This window comes from Cynocephalus volans, chromosome 9, assembly GCF_027409185.1.
Source record: "Cynocephalus volans isolate mCynVol1 chromosome 9, mCynVol1.pri, whole genome shotgun sequence".
Taxonomy (NCBI): domain Eukaryota; kingdom Metazoa; phylum Chordata; class Mammalia; order Dermoptera; family Cynocephalidae; genus Cynocephalus; species Cynocephalus volans.
This window is the reverse complement of record NC_084468.1, coordinates 13,681,084-13,706,204: the sequence shown is the minus strand read 5'-3', so window position 1 is coordinate 13,706,204 and position 25,121 is coordinate 13,681,084. Positions and strand designations below refer to the sequence as shown.

General features: G+C 40.3%; 1 protein-coding gene across 2 annotated transcripts in view; it reads left to right on the top strand.

Moving 5' to 3' along the window:
- Window positions 1-3,879: 3,879 nt before the first annotated feature.
- TAPT1 (transmembrane anterior posterior transformation 1) overlaps window positions 3,880-25,121 on the top strand; it is a 65,489-nt gene continuing 44,247 nt past the window's right edge. Inside the window, exons 1-2 of one of the 2 annotated variants that reach the window (XM_063108285.1) lie at window positions 3,880-4,712; window positions 15,906-16,036. In XM_063108285.1, coding sequence (XP_062964355.1) covers window positions 3,893-4,712; window positions 15,906-16,036 — 951 coding nt within the window. In that variant the 5' untranslated portion in view covers window positions 3,880-3,892. The remainder of the gene's footprint in view (window positions 4,713-15,905; window positions 16,037-25,121) is intronic. The other variant, XM_063108283.1, reaches the window with a different exon arrangement.

Here is a 25,121-nt window from a genome sequence, read left to right as displayed (position 1 = left end):
GGTTTCAGTCATATATTTTCATGCCAGAAAAATGCTTTTAGAAATAAGATTTTGTTCGTGACTGTTTTAGGTAAGTTGTAACAGGTACATTAGAATCAAAGGCATGTTATCCAATTTGTGTTACATCTTCCAGAAACAAACCTGGCTGATGTCTTTTGGAAATCCATGGAACAAAGCCCAGAAAGGATAAACATAATGAATATTAGTCCAAAAATGATTGCCAAAGATAGAAAATATTATTACTGAAACTCAGAGACTCAATAAACTCATATAAAGTTAGTGCAAAGTTTGCTCTGGGCCCAGCAGTATACTTCATTTCTCTAGAACATCAGTTGCAAAACTGTTGAGATTTTTAGAAAACATCAACTGTTATTTTTCTCTTTGAAAACAAAATTGTGAATGGATTAAATTCAGGACTACAATTTGTGAATTGGATATGTGGCATTTATGGATTAGAAAATATTAGTCAAATACTGCTGAAATAAATTTTCAACTGAGAAATACAGATATAGTTAAAACTATACCCTATTCAGTGTTTGAATCTATACTACCAAAATTAACTGTACAATAATTACTGAGTAATCATCTCAAATTCCATTTCAAGTGGTTGAATATCACTTTAGATCACTGTTCTTAGACTTAGGGGTGCATGGATACAATATGGAAAATTTGTTCAAAATACAGAAACCCTGAGGCTTAGGGTGAGAACTATCCTTAAAGGCTGGAAGATTAGAGAGAACACATCAGTTCTTCCCATGCCAAGGAATGAAGAACTAATGCACAGAACATAAAGACTTGTGTGCCTTTGATGTGTTATCAATAGTTACTGCATTTGAATTCCCCACCTTCAAACTTTAGACCCAATTACAAAGTGACTTTCTAATTAAGAATTTCATACTTTTCTACCAATCTTGATACTGCAGGCCTATGTAGCTATTTTTAACCTATGGGTCCAAGAATCTAAAAAGGGATTTTCATGGATTTTAACACAAAATTTTGGAGTTAGAAGTAGTGATCAGAGTCATTTAATCCAATACTCAGCAAGTGGGAAAATGAAGTGGAGAGAGGTAGACTCTTCAGTTGGAAACTCAGAGAGAATCCAGGCCTTCTCATGACTCAGGGTTCTTTCAAGTTAGCAAAGTACTTGATGTTTTTGCTACTCAGAAAAAGTGTATGGAACTAATTTCAAACATATGAGTATTTTAGGGACAGTATACTATAAGTGCTATCAAGAGATAAGTTGCTTTGTAATTGAAAAGTGAAAATTACATAGCCTTAATAAAAGGAATCATTCAAAGTTACCACTAAGGGAAAAGAAAAGGAAAATTGTATTTTCTTCCAGTTCCCACTATAGAAGTATTGCCTCCATTTACCAATAAAAGACATTGAGAGTCAGAATGATTGTCTTTCCAGGGTCACATAGCTATACACACAGCCAAAACAGAACTGTAATGACTTGATTTGGACATCAAGCAATAAGAGTTTATAGGTTTCATTAAGATCTAGAGCTTTGAATCTATAATTTATACACGATGGGTTGAATGTATTTTGTTGAGTCACAAAATCACAATTGTTAAATCTTTAATTACTAAAATATAAAGTTAAGCAATTTATTTTTGAAAATTGTGTACATACTACTCACCAAATTCCCATTCTTTTTAAAAATGACATTTTGTGCTTTGCAATTTCAAAATACAGTAGGCACATAGAAGGTATGATGACCATGAGACTCTTCTCATTTTCTGAACTTATCCAATACTTATCACTTTCCTCTACTGAAATTATTTTCCACCAAGGAAATATCTTTCTTTCACTAGTAGCTAGTACAATGACATGGTCAAGCACACCATCTTATTGTTTGAAGAATTAATGTTTAAGTTAAATCACTGTAGCTCATTGTCATCCAAATCCTGGGTTTAGCTTATAACAACACAAAATGCTATTTAATGGCTAGGGCTGCTAAAATTTTTAAATACTCTTATTGTTTTCTAAAGGTAATGCTACAAATCTAAGCCTGTTCCTTTCTTTTTACAACCGACAGAAAGAGGCATTATGATATTGTAACTGATATTTACCTTCCTTAGAGAACTGCTGGTTCTTCTAGGCTATGTAAATATTTTTTACCTTAAGGTTATTTGTAATTTAATATTTTGAAGATTCAGAATACATATTTGAAAATACCCTTTCCTGGATTCTGAATAGGTCGCAATAGGTTGAATTTACTCAAAGAGAACAACTATATATAATAAGCTACTTGATTATCTAATTATCAACGTCTATACAAGCAGAGAATAGTATTAATTGAAAAAAACTTATTTACATTAACGTTTGCTTTTAAAATGTTTTTATTATGTTGACTTTAATATGGATTTGTTTGTGAATGCACACTTGCACAACACATCATATGAAATACTGCAGCTCTAGTGAAAAGACCCAATCGACGAGAAGCCTCAGGTCCATCAATTTTCCCACATTTCCAGTTTGCTCCTCTTACTTCCATAACACTTTCAGTACCTAGCTCGGACATGTCTGCTCCCTTCTTCTCTTTGCTGACTATTTAAAAGGATAGGCACAGCCTTTGGAACACAATGTCTTTCCCCAGGCTTGATATAGAAAGTGAGAGAAATCCATTCCTATTACTGACTGCCTTAAGAAACAGAATTTGGGATTCCTTCCCTTCCAGCTCCACTTTGAGTTAAAGGCAGGGACAATAGGCTAATAAATGTTGTAAGACAGTAAACTGAAACTGACATAAACATAGAAATCAAAGCTTACTTCCTTCTTGGCAATCAGTGCATAATTGAGTGGAATGGGGGATTTTACCCCACGAGAATAAAGGATCTGAGAATAAGAAAATCTGAGCTGGAAGGAAACTTCCAGGACACGTTTTCCGTGCCTTTTGATTTTCAAAATAATTCTGAAGATTTGACCAAAGCATTTGCTTTTCATTGGTTCAGTAAGGCTCAGTTTTGACCAAATACAAACAAAACAATTTCGCGCAGGATGGTCACAGGAATAAAGTTTAGAAATGTAATCATGTAGTTATTTCAAAAAGGATAAGGAGGTTCTGCAGTCTGCATTGGTCGCTGCTTTCCATGAGGCCAGGACTAGGGTCAGCTCCTAGCGGCTGGGCTTTTTCAGTCCCACACCCCTGCCTCCTTCAGTAAGACTGCCAGGCGCCTGTGCTGCCCAAAGCAGCCCGCTCTGTTTCAAACTTGCTAAGAGTTTGCAATCAGGCAACCTGCCAGTGACAACAGAACTCTCGGGGTCTCTCTGATGAATCAACACCAACTCGATTTTGCTCTATTCAGGCCAGTTTTTATCTGGGTCCCAAGTCCAGACCTAGAGCAGATGCCAGGCAGTTTAGTGTTCGGCGAGAAATTGGATTTGCTTTTGCTAATCAAGAGTAAGAAAGGTGAGTCCCGAAGCTGGCATACGGGAAACCGAGGTACCACTGTCCCCCTCACTGGAAGACGCAATCACGCGGGAAGCAAGTGGCAAAGGCCCCCACACTTTCTCCCAGTCCGGGGCGTCCTCACTTCCACGACCCCAGCTGAGGGTGGACTCGACACCGCGCTCGGTGCGGGGTCACACGCCAGAGCGGCAAAGGGCATGTCCCGCCCTAAGTAATGAGGTCGCCCAGGTGACGGAGCAAGGACACCGCGGCAGCCAGGGCCGTGTCCTAACCCTAATCCCAAAGGACAGTTTAGAATGTCCGCGGGCGCGTGAAGCGCATAAAGCACTCAGCTCGTCTGGCACAGTCCCCAGGTCGCTCGCTTCCTCTTCGCGCCCCACCTGTTGTTAAGCTCCCCCAAGATCCTTCTTGCCCAAGTGCTTTGGAAACTGTCAACGGACACCCAGAGGTCACGGAATGTGACGAACGACCATAAATATGCAGAAGGGATGGAGCCCAAATAGCGGACACATGGGGCCAGGGCTGGCGGGGGTCGAAGATCTGGAGCTGGGCCCCCGTCGCCGCGGCCGCGCCAGCGGTGCCAAGACCGGGCGGGCGGCGCCGGCGCACTCCGGGCACCGAACCTGCAAAAGGGGACCCGGGCGGGCGGCCGGACACCTCGCAGACGGCGGACAGCGGGCGCTGCAGCCGCCGCCCCGGCCCTCCCCTGCCGCCCCGCCGCCCGTCATCGCCACGCCCGGCCCCAACCCACCGGGCCCCGGCCCCGAGCCCCGGAGGCGCCTGCTCTCCCCGGCCTCGCGGCCCGACTGCATGGAGGCCGGCGCGGCACCCCGACCGGCCGAGCCCGCCGCGGCGCGGGAAGCCGCCGCCCGTCACGGCGAGGGCAGGAAGAAGATGGCGGCGGCCGTGGCGGCGGCAGCCTCACACGGACCGCTGACGCCAATGGCGCGCGCCGCTCGTCTGGCCGCGGAAGGCAGCGGCGGCGGCGGCCCGGGCTCCGGCGAGGGGCGGGGCGAGGCGGGGAGGGGGCCGGCCGGAGGCGGGGGCCGGGCCGGGCTCTGGAGGCAGGCGGCGGGGACGGTTTGTTGTGCTCGGAACATGGCGGGCGTCGGCGACGCGGCTGCCCCGGGAGAAGGCGGCGGTGGCGGCGCGGGCGGCCGGGAGCGGGACGGCCGTGGCGAGACGGAACAGCCGGGCGGCAGCGGCGGCCACGGGCCCCCGCCGGCGCCTCAGCACACGGAGACGCTGGGCTTCTACGAGAGCGACCGGCGGCGGGAGAAGCGCCGTGGCCGCGCAGGTGAGGCGGGCAGGCGGCGGCGCTAGGCCGCGGCCAGGGGCCGACTGGGGGCCGAGGGCGGCGGGGGCGCCGTGGGACTCTGGCCCGCGAGCCCCGGCTCCGCCTGGGCTGTGAGCACGCGGAGCGGCCGCGGCTTCCGTGGCTCCCGAAGCTCCACAGCGCTGACAGCTCCTCACACGGGTCTGCGCGCGGCCCCGCGGCCCCCGAGTCCCCCGGCCGGCCAGGTGCGCCCTAGGAGGGCTGCGGTCGGGGAAGTCCGACCCGGGGCCCTTGACGGCCCTTGCAAGGTCTTCGGTTGGCGGGCTTCTCCCGCGTCCACGGGAGCTCAGCCACGAGAAGCGCACGGCTGATGTCCTAAGGATATTTATGCCAAGGTGACTTCTCTGTTAAGCAAACTTGAGCCACAGAAACCTGTTAACTTGCCCTCCGATAGGTTTTTCGCAGACGCAGCTGGCGGTGTGGTAAGGACCGTGAGGCTCAGTAGTTTTGCCCAGAACAGAAATACTTAGTACTCCTTAAAATGTTACACGTGAACTTTTCCTAAACTGAAACCTGCCCCCTCCCCAAATTTTTGCTACATAAGAAAATACCTACTTACAAATTCTCCTTTCACTGATCGGTTTTAAGCATTTTGTGTGAGCGCTAGGATTTTATTAGCGTTCTTTAAGTTAAAAAGTGCGTTTGTATTCATATCGCAGTTGTAGGTTAGGCTTAAAAGAAGAAGGAAGATTGGGGCATGTATTTTTCATTGAATATAGAGTGATCACAATGTTTTAATTCTTAAGTAATTCTCAGTTTTGAAAAGCAATCGGAACATAAACCCATTAAATTTTTCCCAATTAAAAAATTGCTTCTGGTGCTCAGGAGGGGCCGTATTAGCTGTTATTTCTTGCAGTTCATGCAAATAAATGTTTACATTATAAGACTGACTGCATCATTGATTGTACTTGAGTGTTGAAACTGTAGGAGTACTTAAAGGCCAGAAGTCTGATCAGATGAGATCCTAATTGATTTGCCAATTCCCAGAACTGAACATAAGTTAGATTTTGAAGAGGTCCATATCTTTGAAAAATGAAGTACGGACTGTGCTTTGTTAGGTCTGTTTCAATTAACCACTTACAAATTCTTAGTCATACTTTTTTGGTTTGATTGTCAGATGCTTGCAGGAGTATTTACTTTCTGAATTGGCAGGATCTAAGTAAGACAGAGCATTGAATCTGTCAGCTGTCTGTTTACTTAGGTTGACTTGAATATTAGAAGCACTCTGGTGCAAATTGAAATAGATGTGGCCAGATATCATTATAGATAATTTCTTTAAAATATTTCTGAGTTTGAGGAAAGCCAACATTTGTTGTTGCTTGAATAGAGAGGAAATGAAGTTGTCAAGAGCCTTTGGATGACTACAGATCCTGAGCTCTTGGAGTAACACCTACCATTCCTACTCTAGCTCTTCCTGGGATGAGACTGGATATCTGGACTTCCAAAGATTTCATCATACCACACACCCATTCTTCACCGACATAGTTCACTGTTACTTAACATGTTTAAAGCTGGACTTTTAACCCATAGTTGCAGAAAGTCTTCATCAGGGAGGCACTTCCAGCTTTAGCTGTTGGGGATAGTCCTCATTGTTTCCTCAGTTCCATTGGTTTTGTAGTTAGTCTTGATTTGCCCTGTCACACTAGCCTTGGGGATCAGGACTTAGGTGAGAATCCCAGGAACATTTCAGCTGGTGTCACCAGCCATTGTTCCTGGCCGCCTTCTTTCCCACTGGTGTCTCTGCTGGTGTCCACCCTGCGACTGGGATGCCACATTTGGGGGAGGCTTCCTCACTAGAGATTAGGATTCTTTTCGCCTTTCTTCAACACCCAGAACTGCTCCCTTCCACTAATCTCTAATCTTTCCTTCCCCTCCTTTCCAGAATTTAGAAAACTGTTCACTAGGGACTGGCCTGAGCCAGTGGGACTTTGAGTGGCACCACCTAGGGTCATAAGAAAAGCATTTCTCCCTGAATCAAACTAGTCTTCCAAGGCTAGTTGCTCACTCTTAAGGGGTTACTTGTCCATTTTTTATGCCTGGTGGTGCCTCTGATACTCTAGCACCCCTGCCCATGAGATCTAGACCCCCTACCCAAGTTAGGACAGTCTTTGTTTTTCCTTTTGAAAGTCATAATCTTAGTGTCTTCGTGGCCTAACCATCAGTTAGTTCCAAAGTCTCCTTTATCATTTCTCCCAAGGAACTTAGGGCTCTTATAAATAAGATGTTTATTGGTTGTTTCTAACAGCCTAGGATTCCCTAAATGGTTATACAGATTAGGTGCAATCCACACTTTCTCCACCCGAGTAAAATAAATCAAAATATAGTTTTTGAGTTTTTTTGTTTGTTTGTTTTATACCTATCCTTGTTGATTTATATGTTTAGAAAATGTATATGTTTATTAGTTTGTGTATATACAGCTGTATATACCATATACGTGTGTCTACATCAAGTGTAAGCTTGCTTTTTGTTTCTTTTCAAACTCTTCTATCATTTGGTTCCCTTTTTGACTTATGTACAGCCTGGCAGTAGGATGAAACTTGTCTCAGATGCTAGTACTTACACCTGAACATAGTTGAAAATGGCTATCCCACTCATTCTATTTTCATTCACTCTCTGAGTGACCATTGTCTATTTCACTCTTGCCTGTGTGGTTCCTGGCCTTGGACTCTGGGTATAGTGGTCATCAAGAACTGCAGATTCACCTCCTCTGTCTTTTTTCCCCCTACTCTTAAAAATACTACCAACTTCTATTATCCTTTTTGATGTAAGACCAAATAATAAGTACATATTATGTTTTCATGCTTGACTCTCTGTAAAAGTTCTAGGTGGGAGAGTTTCTGTATAACCATATTCCCATTTAGGAATCTAGGTCCAACAAGTCTACTTTGGGCTAAGAATTAGGCAATCTTTGGCCTTGGCTTGGTTCAGTTGTTGAATTGCTTTGTTGACTCCATGCTTGCTTCATTCAACTGCTTGCTTAATTCATTTGGCTCTGTTTCATAGTGTCACTACCAAATAGTTTAGTATCTGAAGTATCTAAGTCAGTTCTAGTCACCATGGAGATTTAACAGAAGGCTTGGTATTAAATAAGTGTAACACCTTCCAGTGAGGATGAAAGTAACGTATGTAATGCAGGTGTTGGAGATGCATAGGGATAGGTGTTGCTCCTGAAACAAGAGCCTGAAGTAAGGTGTGAATGAACAATATTGATTCGAATGGTTATAGTGCCATGAGGCTTGTTTTTTTGTTGTTGTTTTTTTTTTTTCCCTTTTTTAATGGTGACTCTTCACTCCTAGAGCTTAAACTTGTTGTCCATCTCTTTGCTTCTCTTCTCTGCCTTAACCCATCATTAGACCTCTTGCTTTACCTTCATAAAAGAGATTGAACAAAGGCAGGAAGAAAGATTGAAACCCAGAAAAGCCAACTGATCTCCTTTTTAGCAATTCCCAAAAAAGATTTGAGTAGGGCAAAGGTTTTAACTGTTCATATGTCCTATTATTTGTGTAATGGGAAATTTAAGTTCTTCTTACAGATATGATGTTTATATTAACATATGTTTTCATTTAGCCAGTCTTCCCCCTCCATAGAATATATTACATAGTTATCCCGATGGCCCCAAACATATCCTGATGAGTCATTAAAGGCTGACTGATTCTGAAATTGTGCTCTAGAGTTAATTAATTTCTTATTTACAAAAGAAAATAAAAATAATTATAAAACTAGATAGGAAACTTAGTAACCACAACTCTCATACAGATAGACTAAAATTGGCTGCTTCCGACAAACTATTGCTCTGCTTTTGAAATTCTCACTTGCTATACTTAGTGTATGTAAACTGAATGAACAATCAAAAGTTACTCATTTTGGTCTTTGACCAGTTCAATATCTTGGCTTTTAAAAAGCCAATGTTTAACTTCAACTTAGTTTACTCTCCAAAATTCAGCCCCAGCAGCTCATTTGTGCTCTAGTTTGGGCAATACTTGCACAAAAGAAGTCTCCAGAAGACTGTATAGCATTGACTGGCAGATTAATGGTATTCTCATCCCATTTTTAATCCCTTGCTTTGTAACCCTGTGGTCTTAGAAAAAGTCACTACTCTTTTTGTATCTGTTTTCTATCTATAAATTCATGAATATTCTACCTGTTCTTTACTTCCCTAAATGTCACTAAATGACACTTGAAGCATTTTTCCCTAAATGACACTGTAAACAGTTTTTTGAAGGTTTTAGGAACTTGATATACTGTATAAAATGGTTCCTTTACTCACGTTTGACTTAGGAAGGCAGAACTACTGTTATAATTGATTTCCAGAAAAGCCGATTCCTAATTGGCCTTGTTACAAGGGTGAGTCTATATATTTGTGTAATAAACTTATATTTAGTATTTCAGTGTAACTTTAGTAAAGTTTATTGAAGTTTTATGTTATTTAAGACTATGGGGATTTGCATGTTTCATATTTTCCTAACAGACAGCCGTATTACTTTACAATTTTTTTAATGCTCAACGCTATTTTAAGAAAGATATATTTAGGCATATTACTGAACATATAAAAATATTTACGGTTACTCATCACTTTTAATTCACACTTTATAAATTCTAGGCTCTTATTTCTACAATAAGTTTTCTCAGAAGATAGTTAAACGTAATATTTCTTCTTTTAGGGGTGAGGAAGAAGCAATTTATACTGTATTTTTTCTCAATTAAGATAATGGATCACAGAGCAACTCTGTGGTAGGAAAAGAATATTGATTAAAAATATGCTGGAGAAATTTATTTGGATTTATGATTTGTATTGTTTTTCTTATATTGAATATTCACAATTTTAGTTCTAATATAGAAGCACTTGTTTATGTTATAATTAAGTAGTAAAATACCTCTATTTTTAAAAGACTTTTACTGAATGATATTTCTTGTTAAGATCTGGATAAATGAACTAAAATTGGTTGGCACCTAAAAGTTGTCATTGTTCAGAAAATATGTATTTGGGTAATTTTATTTTGGAAAAGGATTTGCTCTAAAATGTAAAGGCAGATGTTTGGCATAACAAATGAGAATGACACTTTTGCTAAGGAGGAAAAACCAGAGTATGGAAAAGTTAGGTTGTACTTAGTTATCAGAGTTCTTGAAGAGTGGTACACACAGGTAAAGAACAGTAGCCTTCCTAAATAATTAGCCAGGCAGCTGTACTCAAAATCACATAACAGATAAGTTCAAATGGGTCTATAGAATGCTAGAAACAAATGTTCAACAAAACAAAAACAAATAAAAACACTGAAACACAGGTACACTTTGGCACTGAAGATTAAGTAATATCCTGCAAAATATAGCCTTCTCCAGGAAAAGGCTGGGGTGGACCAGCAGACAGAGCAGCGAGGCTAACTTGATAGCTCGGACAGGCACCCCACTCCCCTTCCTCCTTCTGCACAAACTGAAGCCAGGTTAGGGCTAGATCATCTTCTCTCGGTATAAGTGTCAGATGGATGGATGGTAATTGTGACATAGGGGAGAGAGCACGCCGGACTTAAGAGTTCATACAAATATCCAGGTTCTATTCTCAATTTGCCCCTTAACTTTTCAGTGGCTTTGGACAAGTCTCTTAACCTCTCTGAGCCTCAGTTTCTTAACTGCTCTCTTTAGCTCTTATAATTGTTTTGAGTATTACATGAAGTAATGTATGCAAGAACTTGTAAACTGTCTCATGCCGAAAGTGGAAGGATCCTAATCCCTTAAGCAGGGCGACTTCTCCAGGAATGGGTGAGAAGGAAGTATGATAAAGCTTTCCAGATATTTAACCCCATGAAACTTGTTTTTTGTTGTTGTTAGTATTCCTTTTATATATCTTGTAAAACCATTCCCCAGCCTGTTTGCATAGTGTTAGTTGTACACAGAGACTACCCTTACATTCAGAACTCACTGGAGAGTGGACATCGGGAGCGTAAAGGAATGTGGTATTTGCTATCAAAAAGTTCATATTCTTGTAAGACAGCCAACTAGTGAACAATGTAGCTTCATCGAAGTAAGCCCAAGGTGCTATGGGGGCACAGAGAAAGGATGGGGATGGAGGGGCTTTAGTTTTCCAGAGAGTGGCCTGTTTACAAAATCATTTGAGACAATGATAGGCAAAATAATCTAGTGGTAAAAAGCACACACTTTAGCAATAGACATCTTGACTTTGAATTCTGGCTCTGCCACTTGCTTCCTGTGTGACCTTGGAGACCTCCTTAGCCTCTCCGTGCCTTGGTTTTTCATCTGCAAAATGGACTTATCAGTAGAACCTGTTGTGAGAAGTGTGCACTGGAAATATATTATGTTTTTATCATTTATTTTTTTAAAAATTCTCCATTGTAGAATATAAATTAGTGCATGTAACTAAAATTCTTACATTTCTAGAGGTAGAATCTTGACACAACATTATTTTGTATTTATAATATAGTTTAAACACTTTCTGTGTTTATATCATATGATAACCTGTTTACAGGAAATTAATCACTTAGGTTATATAGTTAAATATAATTATTTGTCATTTTACCTTTTAATCCTAGAACCAGGATTGCAGAAAGTGCATCAGTAAACTAGGTGTGCACCAAACCAGAATTGGTTAATACTATAGAACTTGTGAAATTAATAGTAAATAGTTCAAGATGTTGTGTCATGCTTTGCTGTTTTCATAGACTTTCATACAGATACTCTCTTAGTCCCTCAGTGATCCTGTGTGGAAAGCAAGCAGGTAACAAGTGTTATACAACTGCTCTAAGCCTCAGTTTTTTCCTGTGAAATTGAGATCTGCTACTTGGTCAGGGTCACAGGACTAATGTGTGAGAAAGCCGGTGCTAGAACCCCCTTCTTTTGATTGATAATCCCATTATCTTCTTATGGGTCGTAACAAAACTCTTATTATGGTAAAAGCTGCCATCTGCAGTCACCAGGGAAGGCACCATTATGGAGAATAATTTTCTAAACATATAAGGGTGTAGCTATCTACACCTTTTTATTTAATTTGCTTTTTTAAATTAAAATAATTGTGCAGTAACCTGTTTCTATATCTCTTTAACCCAGACATACTCCTGAGCTGCCAGCTTCTGTCCTTGCGCTTACTGTGAACAATGAGAATCTCCCCATCCCTGAACCCAGTGCACTCACCAGCTGTAACATAGCATCCTGTTCTCTCAGGGGGATTGAGGAGCAGGTGCCTGTTGGGTTACCCTTTACAGTCACTTAGACACTCATACAGAGTAGAAGCTCCTATATCTTCAACAGTTCCTATGTTGAGTGAGGCATTAATAGCTTTTTGCTCTTTCTCTGCTAACTCCCCAGTCTTAGAACAAGTCTGGCTCAATCATGGGTTCTCTTCTCTTCTGAAGAACTTGGTGTTCTCTTCTTTTGCCACTTCTGATTTCTGATTCTCGTTGTTATTTTTTTAATTGGTACATTTTATTTTTTAAGTAATTCCACCAATATTGAACATTTTGATTAATTCCACTTTCTATATTCATATAGGTCATCTTTAAATAGAGAAATTTAGTGGTAAAAAAAGATTGAGAAATGCCAGAAATTATAGAACCAGAAGGAACAAATCATCCCCCAAAAGTTAAACCCAATCTGCCGTTTGCATCACTTCCTCAGTTCTCCTAAGTGTCAGTTCTGCTAGGCTGCCTGCCTCCTGAGGGGACTGTAATTTGGCTACTCCATTTTGTGTCTTTATATGTCTTTCTTATCTCATTCATCTGCCTTTCCACTTCATCTTTAGCTTTTCACTTTCTGATTCTGTTTTTGCTCTCTCTCGCCACACTTTCCTCTATGATTTTTCTTCTCTTTCTCCGATCCATGTATTCTTTTAGCAAGCATCTATTGAGCACATATTATATGCTGTGCTCCAAGGATGCGAAAGTGAATGAGAAAACCAGAGCAGAAACTGAATGTAGTGTGCTGCAGGGAAACACAGGCAAGTGCAGGTGCTGTGGGAGCACACAGGGGGAAGGATGGGTTCTGCTGGGAAACGTAGCGCAGTTGACACAGAGAAGGCAACGCCCCAACGTGTTCACTGTGCAAAATTGGAAAGGAATTCTCAGGCCAAGGAGCAGTATGAACCGATTGACATGTTTGGAAGGGAAGAAAAGTAGTGTAACCAGGGAATTGTGACCGAGAGATTCAGGGGAGGCAGGTGTGACTGAAAAGACAGCCCCAGGCCAAGTCATAGGGGATCTGGTCTGCCAGCACTGAGGAGTTAAGACCTCATCCTGGAGGTGACGAAGAGCCACTGCAGGGTTTCAGCAGCATGATATCCGACCTGACCTGTGTGAGCATGCAGACTCTGGCCACCAGATCCTGTTAGGATCGAAGGGAGGAAAGATTGGAAGAAGGGCCCTCATTCAGGAAGCTTTCACAGTAATCTGGAGAGAGATGATGAGAACCAAACTAGAGTGGAGTATAGAAAAAAGAGGGAAAGGTTCATGTTTCAGAGGAAGAATCCATAGGGCTTGGTGAGAGGGGAAAGGAGATTGTCAGGATTGGCCCTGGGTTTCTAGCACAGTCACTGTCTCATTGGTGATGCCATGAACTAAAGTCAGGACTCTAGGAGAGGCACAGATTTTGTAGGGAAGACACGGGGTTCAGTTTTGCAGATGATAAGGTGTCTATGGGATATCTAGGTGGAGTTGACCAGGAGGCACTTGGAAATATGGCTCAGGAGTCAGAACTGAAGATATGATGATTTTAGGATTTAGATGATGGTTTTAAGACCATCCAAGGAGATTAAGTATAGGAAACAAAAGGTGACCAAGGACATGTCAGAGAAAACAGCACTAAAGGGTGGCTGACGCTTGGTAGCTCACATTTTGTTAGGATGTAGTGAATAGAGCGCCAAACCAGCAAACACTTAGGGGTCAGGTAGCAAAGGAAAAGCCATCAAAGAGACTTAGGTCAGAATAGCGAGCCATCCAAGAGAGAATTGTGCCAGTGACAGGAAGGCAGAGTTTGGGGTGACAGGGAGGGACAGTGAAGCAGCAGGTTGGATGCTGTCCAGAGATTATGGTGAGGTGGGCTTTGGGGTTCAAGATTCAGAGTTCACTAAAGCCAGTGAAAGATTGTGTATCTCTTCTGCTTTCTGAATTATAATTGTGTATCTTTCTGCTTTTTACATGAAATAATTGATATTTATAGATGTTAGCCAATCAAAATGTTTTTTTCTTTCTAATTGGAAAACTGAACTGAGTATAATTTTTGATCTTTCCTTAGTTTTGGCCGTTCTTATTTGCAGCTTAAAGTTCTCCTCTTCAAAGAGCAGATCTTTTTCTGGTTCTAGCCAGTCTAGAGCATATTAGAAAGTTCCTAACCAAAAGTTTTACTCTACATGGATTTGGTTATACTAAGGCCTTTAAATCTGAAATCTGTTAATTTATACGATAGAGTTCACATCTTGTGTCCATTTAACCCACATGACTTCAACTGTAAATGTTCTGAAAAGAGAGAATACGGTGCACACAGTGCATTTGATGATTCTGCCTGCCCATGCACTAGGCTGGCACAGGAGGAAGTCTGCTTTTCTCTCAGTCTGTTTCAATCCTAGATATCTCTCTCTGTATCACCAACTCTTCCAAAGAGATTATAAATCTGATCTTTAAAGAAGTGTATGTACGTGTGTGTTATGTGTAGACATATACATTTGGCCCTTCATGTCCATGGGTTTCCCATTCATGGATTCAGCCAACCGTAAATCAAAAATATTTTGGGGAAAAATTCCATAAAATTCTAAAAAGCATAACTTTAATTTGCCACGTGCCAAGTACTGCATTGAATCCTCACAAAGAAGTGATATGTAGGCATTGTATTAGGTATTGTAAGTAATCTAGAGATGATTTAAAGTATATAGGAAGATGTGCATTGGTTATATGCAAATCGTGTACCACTTTATACACGTATAAGGGACTTGAGCATCTGTGCACTTTGATATCCTTAGAGGTCCTGGAACCAATCCCCCATGAATACCAAGGGGTGACTATATAAAATATAAACCCTAAACGTAAGCAAGCAAGTCACTTGACATTATGCTCAGTGAACTAGAGATCTGTTTTAGTACTGGAGGAAGTAAGCCATTTTAGACCCATTGTTTACACTGAAAGTTAAGTCTGCTTCTAAGTCTTCCTTAGGCTTTTCAGGGGTATTTTTTACTATAAACTCTTTCCCCCATACATGCAGACATGTTGGAGGGAACATCTGTACTACCTTTGGTAAAAAGACCCCAAGGCCAGCTCACAGCAGAGGACAGTTTGAAACCTTTTGCTATCCTGAGTTCTGGAGGAGAGTTGGGTCTCCTTCAGAGTAAGAGTGGGGAAGGTGTGTGTGCAGTAAGGGGTGCTGGGAGGTCATTGGGGCAATGGGCTGTTGGGAAGTGTCACACACTGGAAAGATTTGGGATCAAACATCTACTACTGAGGCTTATCCCCACAAGTCTCCAGTTGTAGTGGAAAGTATTTAATCTCCTTCAGCCTCACTTCCTTGTCTGAGCTGAGATGACTGTGGATGAATTTGCCTCAGAGAAACAGGAAATAAGAGCAAATGAAAAAATTCAAGGAAAGCAAGGTTTTTCAGATCTGGTTGAGGTTTACTCTGTGTAACTATTGTGATTATAATTATATTGGTAATCCTTTACATAGGGAAATGGCATTAGACACTTTTGCAGAATCTCTGCGTCTGAACTAAGAAGCAAGCAGTTGCACCAGTATCCATGTAGTTCACCCAGTATAGTTCTTGGACTAAAGCAATGCCTGTTACGTGACTTGGCTCCCTTTTGATTCTGTATACCCATCTAATACATTCTTTTTCCCTCCTTTATCTCTTCATCAGTCCAGGTCCTGCATCACCTGTAAGACCAGGACTGGACTCTCACAAAATGCTCTTCTGACTGATCTGGCTTTTAGTAATCATTCCCTTCCATATTCCTGTGGTGTTGTCAGTTTACACCACAAAGAGCAGCAATTTTCTCAACAATATTTGCTGATCATTAGTTCACTTGTTCAGCTCTATGCACAGAATTACAGATTGCTTTGTTTTATTCTCATTTTGTTTTATATGTGTGTTACCTATGGCCCCATCTAGCATGTACGTTCCTTGATAAATACTGTTCTTTTTGTTTTGTGTCATTTTCTTTTTCTGTAGAGCTTTCATTGTTGAGGTTCCTAAGTGCTGAACTAACAAGAGGGTACTTCCTCGAACATAACGAGGCCAAGTATACAGAAAGAAGAGAAAGAGTATACACTTGTATGCGAATACCGCGAGAATTGGAAAAGGTACCATTTTTTTTCATTACCAGACATCATTTTGAAATGTCAAAGTGTTAATTATGTTACGAAAATTGTTAATAGCTTGAGTTTTTAAAATATTGGAAATAATGTGATAAGTAATTAAATATATTGGGGGAGTAGGAATTCCCTTATAGAAAGAAGCTTTAAAAGTGACATTTTTAGTTAAGAACCAACAATAGTATGTTAATAGAATTTATCATAATCCTAAATATTTTACGTATTAAACTTATATTTCCATGTGCCACATCCAAATAACTTTTTCCAAGGAATTAATCTCCACTTCTGTACTCTTTAATTCTCTTCAGTTTTGTTTTACTAGAAGCAGTTTTTTCCCACTCAGCATGATAAATTATCTAATTTCAGCCTTTTATAAAGTTTCAGCTTCTCAACCCTCATATTTAAAAGCATAAATGACAGTCTCTTCACAGAAAAAGATGATTTGTTTAGCCTTCATCACAGGAAGCAGCATCCCATGCTAGGGTAAGCACAGAAACAGCAGCACTTAATCTTTATCTTATTCCCTTGACTGTGCCTTAGCCTACTATCAAGACCTATCAGATGTGACAGGAAAGCTGCTCTTTTTCTTCTAAGTACTGCTAGAGTTGGTGAGTCTGAGTGTCTCCAAAATTTCTTGTAAATAAAGCTTGTAATAGTCTGATCATTTCCTTAGAATCATACTTTCCATTGGGGGGCTATCAGAAGAGTTTGGTTGGTTTGCCTTACCATTGCATTGTAATGACAAGAGGTGCAGTAGGAAGGACCCAGCTGGTTTGGCTGATGTTCTTTTATTTCTCTGTTTGGTAGAAGGAAGAGAGCCAAATGTAGAGGGACATTTTCAGAAACATTGCTTTACGTAGGTTCTTGGTAGAATGTCACTTGCTGAAGTTGTAGGGAGTTCTGTGTTAGGGTGACATTTAGAGAGCTAGGGAGCAAGCAGCAGTTGTAGAAAAAACAAAATAGGACAGTGGTTTGATTGCCATTGATGAGGATCATTAAACATGCATCATTATGGCTGTATTACTGCTGTTCTAGGGAGGACCAGGGTTCTGTAGAGGAGCCCAAGGGACCGATAGATGAGGACAGAGATGGAGAGGTATGTGGGGCTCTCTCTGCAGTGCTCCTCCCCCAGCGCAGCAGCAGCTCTGTTTATATATTGGGGTTTATATAAGGTTTTGTCTGGGGCATGGCTGAGAGAGAGGCATGTTTCTTCTGCTCAGAAAAAAATAAAAGATTAAATTAATTCTTGTGTCTTAAAACACTGTTAGGTTGCTGTTCAAAGCTCGCTGTTTTCTTCCGGTGAAAAGCCATGAGATGGAGCATGAGTACACAGTGCAGAGGCAGTGGCAGGGACGGTCTACGGGGACCTGTATTTGTACAGGAGAGTGCCAGCCACCCTCAGCTTTTATGCACCTGGCCTTGGCCCTCTACAGGGATTTTTTTGCTCCAACCTGTCTGAGCAGTTCTGGACTCCCATTTTTCTCTGCAGGATTTACCTGCAACCTACAGCCAGACTTTATGAACACAACCAAAGGGCTGCTGCAAAGTGAGGCTGTGTCTGGCTGACCCCTTTTCTTTCCCCTCCTGTGGCAAAACTACTGAGTGCAGCAGCATCCACTCATAATTCTGTCACCTCACCAGATGCAGGTCAGCACACACCTCCTTCTCCATTCTTCAGTAGTAACATTGAAATTACAGGCAACGTTTCTAGGTAGGTTTCTCACTGAATACTGTAATCATTTCTTATTTGTTATTGTGAAAATGTACACAGGTCTTGGTGAGACTCAAGTATAAACCAGTGTTTTTAAACTATGGTCTACTATAAGACCACTGATGGGTCAAGTAATCCATATGGTAAGTTGCCGTTGGGGTTTTTATTTTTATTTTTTGGAGAAAAGAACAGACAAAGTACCAGAGACAATTGCCTGTATTAAGGGGTAAGTATTGTTTCAGGAAACTTTGGTTTCATTTATATGAATGTAAAATATGTGTTAGAAAAGTTGAGTTAATTCTGCTCATACATAATAATTTTCTCATAGTTTTTGTTTCCCATTATAGAAGCTTTAAGCCTATTTAGGAAGATTTAGTCTCTTAGAACAATACTTCAGAAACTTTATAACTTGAATATACACAAGGATGTCATGCTTTTCAGTTTAGAGAAATTTCTTCTTAACTTCTAAGATCAAGAGAAACGTAGAAGAAAGCAGAGTTAGGTTTCAGTTTAATTCCAGGATTGAATATCTCATTATGGCATGAATTTACTCTGATATCTCTAAGGTTTTTATTTTATAAAAGTAGGGTTTCACTTAAAGCTTGTATTGTAAGAGTTGAGAATCTATCTAGACAAATTAATCTAAATTATTTTTTATTGGTTTTCTTTTTGTTTGTCTATTCTAATGTATAATTTCTTGCTCATCTTTTTTCTCGTTTTTTTGGTAAATGCTATCATATTTTCACCTAACCTTTCTGGGAGAGAAACTTGAAAATTAAAGAGCACTTTGCTTCTACAAGGGATGCAAATACTATAAAACATGTAATTAATATTTACACTTTAAGGTCAAAAGAAAGGTCAACTCAATATCTCTTACTGAACATGTTTACTAATGTAAAAAATATCCCAAAATTCTTGTTGCTGAATAAACACCTTATACTTGACATCTAGTATAGGTGAATTGCTTATAGATTTAAAATAGTATTTCCAATTATTAGCACTTTTTTTCCACACTTGAGCTTCTTGCTGTTATGTAAGGCTATGAAATTTTGGAGTGTTTTATTGGCTTTTGGGGGGAGCATTTCTTCTCTTCTACCACAAATCCCTCTTCCCCCTTCCCTCACACACTCCTTGGATTCTTGTCACAGATCTGCTACTGACTACTTATGTGGTCCACTTTGGGAATTTTATTTTTCTCTTCCATACAGCTGAGGAGACTGAACTATGCTTTCTCTGCATTCTAAATTGGGAGGCAGGATAGTGAAGTGTTTAAGGGGATGAACTCTGAAACCAGGCTGCCTGGCTTTGAATCTTGGCTCCACAGTTTATTAGCTGTGAGTGCTTGAGCAATTCACTTAACCTTCCTGTGCCTCAGTTTTCTCATCTGTGTATTAATTATATGGTAAGCCTATAGAAGGGTTTTAAAATCTTTGACAACCCTCACTTCAGCAAATTGGGGGAATACCCTGACTTGGTAGAACAAGAGGAATTTTGGAAGGTTTCTTGTCACCAGGTTGCATTCCAGTGGATGTGTCCTTGCAGTAGAAGTGACTTTCATCTTAGGGCTGTGCTTAGCTGGAGGTGATTGGGAGAGGCCTGGTTTTCATGGTTCTCCCGTGTCCCAGTTTTATCTCACTTTGTACTTTTAATCTTCCTGCTTTGCTTGCCACTAAACTTGGCTCTGCTAACCCTGCAAGGGACGTGCTTCTCTGACTCTCAGCCCTCTTGGATTGCTGACCACAGGTAGAAAGAGCCTCTAGGGAAAGCTGATTTCTTCCCTCTTTCCTGTTAGCTATGCTCTCCTGGAGTAAAGCTAATCTCTTTCGTGAAGGACTGAACAGATGGCTATAAGAGATAACACACCCTACCATTTTCTGCCAAGTCCTCTAGAATCTGGCCTCAGCAGGCTCACGACTAGAGTCTGCGGTTAGGACAGATGATGGGATGATTTAACTAGCTGCTTGGTGAAATCAGAGGCAGAGATCACCTGTTTCCTACAGTGGAAATTCCTGGTGAGTGATTTCTCAGTGCCTATACCCACCATGACTCGGTTACTTACATCCCACCTCTAGCATCCATTTCCCTGTAAATAATAAAACAAATAGCATTTATCAGTAAGGATTAGGTACTAGGCACTGTCCTAAGCACTTTAAATGTATTCGTAGTAAATCTCAATGATGTCATGAGATACACTAGTATAAAATACATATGTACTATTAAAGTTCCGTGTCCTTCACTGCCTGCTGTGGCTGTCCTTTGTTGACTTCCAGACAGATCTCACCTTCATCCCATGCTTTGGTGGAGGCAAGTGCTAGTATACATTCTGCATTTTGACCCCATAGGAAAAATTTACCGTGCATCACCTACAAAATTATCCTTGTCTGAGAAGTTATTTTGTTATCTGTGTGAATCTAAAACTTCAGTAAAGAAATGCTATCATAGTATTTTCTAAAATTTCCTGATATATTTAAATGTTAATTTACAGAGATAAAGATCACTTATTCACTTATTTATTAATTTGTTCTATCTATATTTTGAGTACTTTCTATGTTCCAGGCACTTTTGCAGTGTGGAAGTACAAAGATAAAACAAAGACTTAGAACTTAGCCTGCCAGGAGATATCAAATACATAAGTAATTATAACAGAAGATCCAAAGTGATATGTGCCATTAAATACTAGAAATAAAATGATACTAAGAATTTAGAGAAGTGAAAAGTTTGGTGAGAAGACAGGCCTGAGGAAGAGGACCAGGGGAGAATTTGTGTAGGTAATGGCAAGGCAATGAGAAAAAGAGGTAGATATTGTACAGGCAGCGTAGTGTGTGTGGGTGCATATGTCCAGAGGTGGGCAGTTGTTCAGTATGGACAAGAAACCTCCAGTACACTGTGGAAAGATGGGCTGGTTCCAGGGTATGTTAAATGGTCAGGCTAAAGAGTTTAGAATCTAGGCTCTGGGAGGAGACTATTAAAGCTATATTTCTTAGGAATGCTTTTAGCTGTATGTAACAGAAAACCTAGCAAAGTGGCTTAAACAAATAGGAAGCTGTTTTTTTTTTTTTTAACAAGTCTAAAAGAAGGAAGTCTCAGTTGTTCCTGCAGATTGATAAAGCCATCATGGACCCAAGTCCTTTTTATCTTTCTGTTTTGCCATCCTTGGCAAATTGGTTTTTGGTCCTCTTGATTGTTGCCTTTTAATAGAAAGATGATAGCTGTGACCTTGGGCATTGCATCTGCACTATAATCAGAAAGAAGGGGGGATGGGCAGTGCCACCTTTTTGACTGTACCTTTTATAAAGAATTAAAAACTTTCCCAGAAACGCCCCAGAATACTTCTACTTCTGTCTTGTGGGCCAAAATGAGTTCTGTAGCCATCTGCAGCTGCAAGGAAAACTAGGACAGCGAATATTGTGCTTTTCTAAAAAACAGAGAAAAGAGTAGGGGTTAGCCACCCCTCAGAGCTCTGCTTCTGGAAAATTAGTATAGTGATATTCAGCATGGACTGGAAATGAGGCAAGCAAGAAGAGCTTAGGATCCTTAAAAGTGTTTAGTCTTTCCATAAATTAAAATCTTTGAGTTACTTATTTACCTCTTATGACATTTATTCCTTGTGTTAAATATATGTCAGATATGGGTTGTGATTATTATGAAGGCTTTTATCAAAATTACTTCTCTTCCGTGGTTGCGTATGTTCATATAATCTTGCCTATCATAAAAGGTTGAACTAAAATGAAAATATATTTTTGTCTTTTCTTTACCTTGTAATTCTGTAATTTTTGTCATCCTTTATTTCATTGTTGCCATGCTTTGTACATTGTAATTATTGTTATTATTATTATTATTTTTTTGTCTTTTTCGTGACCGGCACTCAGCCAGTGAGTGCACCGGCCAGTCCTATATAGGATCCGAACCTGCGGTGGGAGCGTCGCTGCGCTTCCAGCGCCGCACTCTCCCGAGTGCGCCATGGGCTCGGCCCCATTGTAATTATTTAATACGTTTTTCTAAATATTGAACTCAACTACTTAGACTTAAGAACTACTTAGAACTACTTAGTTTCCTTAAGAATCTAGTGAACTTTTTAAGCCTTATATTTGTCAGGTTGAAGGTATAAGTATTGATATACAGTATAGGAATAGAATATTGTTATTCCTAGGCATAGACTGTTATTATTATTGGAAGGTGGAAAGTTTACTGTCACACAGGGGAATTATTTGTGATCAAGCATCAACAATCTTAGCTTTTCATCCCAGGTCTGTCACTCACAGCTTAGTGGCCTGATCAAGGCATTGAATCTCCTTTGGGTTTCACTTTCTTCATCTAAGATTAGAAGGTTGGACTAGGTCATCTCAAGAGTTCTAATTAGTCCATGACTCTCTGAATGAGTTTACCTAGAAAGGACAGAGGAAACGGTGGAGAGTGGAGTGGTGGTAAGGGGTGGGAGGGGTACACATGGAAAAATTCACAGTAAGAGAAATTTTGAATGCCTAGTGACACGCTCTTAGAGAAGTAGATCCGAAGCTTTATAAAAAGTGAGCAGGAAAGGAAAATTCTTTTCTAAACTTCTTTACTCCTACTTTGTAATTAACACACCAAACCAGTGATCCTCAACTACCAGGTGGTATTTGGTGGTCATTGTGGAGGAGGTTATTCAGAATTTCCAGAAGATGGCTTGTGTAATTCAAAGAGGTATATTCCAAAATCATTGTGCTGCTTTTATTTTAGCTATAACATTTTTCTTATTTTGAAATTTCAAATGGCATTAAAAGGAGGACAGGAGATTTTTGTCAAAAAGGGAAACAGATGCTTTTAAAAGATTAAGAAACCCTGCTCTGTTCATCACAGAAAGAGGTTGGCAGTTTTGATGGTTTCTTTTGAAGCAGGTATTTTTCAAATAGAGCAGTAGTAGTAGGTTAAAAATAAGAATGGGTTGTAAAAATTTTCACAAGCATGTAATGTGTTGTTGACCTACAGTGTTACAAAATTATTTTCATTTTGCAATTTTCTTAACATTGATGTTCAAATGTTAAAAACTAATGTTACATCTTTTTAAAATATATATTACATATATATATATGTAATGCCCAGTGGTAGGTTTGAGGCTAGATGGATGAATGACAAGAGTCATTAGTAGAAACAGTGCTTCAGTTTTCTGCAGACTGACTGAAGTCTTGACCCTGTCTCTGCTGTTCAAGAACTTGGGCAAGCTTCTTAGTCCACTGCAAAATGGGGTGATGCTTCCCACCTGCAAGACTGGAGGTGAAGGTGGAGGCTTCTGAAGCGCTTCCAGACAAGGTCACCTGGAGGCAGAGGGCAGTGACCATTTCTTTCCTTTGTTTTCACTTACAGCTTTTTTTAATTCTAAAGAGGAATCACAAGAACCACCTCATTAATTAAGCAGAAGATTATTTTGAAATAGTTATACATTTTGATAAATCTCTGCATTTTCAAATTGAATATCTGGGGTAGGCCGGTTAGCTCAGCACAATGTTGATAACACCCAGGTCAAGGGTTCAGATCCTTGTATCCACCAGTCCCCAAAGAAAATGAAACAAAACAAAATAAACTGAATACATGCCGTTTGGAACTTAGGGCTTTCTGTTCATTTTTTGTGCAAAGAACTTCCCAGTGTGTTGCAGCTCACCCTCTGCAAAGCTCCCCGTAGCCAGTTTGAACTGTCTTCACTGCCTTTGGTAGCTGCCCAGAGAGAGAACTAAATTTCAACCTGCCTGCCTATCTGGGGACCTGATTTTCAGACCAAGTTGCCACCCTATAGTGAGTCATGAATTTAGTGAGACTGGCCTTATTTTTTAAAACAAGAGTAGAAAATATCAGCATGTATTTTATAGAGTAAAAGTAAGTCTTATTTTGGTGAAGTTTTTCTTTAGTTTTTTTGTTGTTGAGTGTGTGTTTGAGTCTGTACATAGTGAATTGCAGTGCAAATAAAGTGTATTTCTAACTGTGGGCTGTGGTCAAAGTTTGAATTGTCTTCTTTGAACGGTGAGCTCCTTTGCAAGATTTGACTTTCTTAAATCAATGAATATATATTTTATTCAGCTGTCACAGTCTCTGCCACTTAAAATCTGTACAGTAAATGTTTGATTAAGGGAGGGATGGAGGAACAAATCAAAGAATGAGCTAGCCCTGGAAAGGTTTTCACACAAAAGTTATAGCATTTTGTCTCCCACCTGTGGGAAGATGCATATCTGCCACAGAATGGAAAAGTGAAAAAGCCCAGAACTCTTGTGTGTGCTTTCTTCTTGAACTATTTTCATTATGCGTCGGTTCTTTGCCATATTTTATTTTCTGCTTTTTGTTATATAAGCAATTGCCAGTGTGAGGATATGACATTCATTATAAGATCTTCTCTGTAAAGGTGAGAGACATTTAAAGTAAGGTGAGACATTTCTACGATGTAGATGAGGGGAGGGGAGGCAGGAATGGCTGGAGGTGCGAGGAATGGGAAGTGGGAGGAGAGTGATGGATCTGATGCACAAGGGATGACTGTCAGCGAGCAGGACAGATTGTCACCTGTGATTTAAAGAGGCATATCCCAAAATCATTCTCCTTCTTTCCTTTTAGCCACAATGTTGTATTTATTTTGAAATTTCAAATGACATTTAAAGGAGGGGGCAGAAGATTTTTATGTTTCTCAAAAGGGAAACAGTGGCATATGTCACTGACTTCATTACTTTATCATCACACCTTGTATATTTAAGGGGAAATTTTCATTAACTGTTATGTAAGAATGCTTGAATATTTTATGATGATTTGGTCCAAGCACAAAGAAAATAGCAATTATTTATCAAGATGCCATACAAATTAACTGAAGTTGTGGATGTACCCTTTATTTTCATTAATAATATATACTCCAAGCTGTTAATTCTTAATAACTTATATTCAATGGTAGCAATAAATCTAAATATGTGAATTTTTTATGCCTCTTATAAGTTTGATTCAATTAAATTCCTATTATTTTTGCATTTTTAATGACACTAAACAAATGGCAAGACGGGTTAGCACAAAGAAAACCTCCTTAACCCCTGTGCCTAGTAAAGTTACTGAGTGAGATCTTTTTGCCCTGCTCAGACTGCTTCAAAAAGAAAATGCAGGGCCTTGGGTCAGATAGTGCTGGGCTTGAATGCCAGTTTCTTTACTCTGACCTACGGCCTTGGCCTCGCTCACATTCAACCTTCAAGCTGTGGTTTTCCTTGTGGGTCAAGCAGGGCTGATAAGAGCCGTTTGAAGGGTTAAGTAGTAAGCATGCATGGAATACTGCAAGCACAGGAGACTCTTCAAACTTCTTAGTCACTGTGCAAATTCAGTGAGCTGTGCCATGTGTATATCATTCTCCGCAGAGCCAGGTTC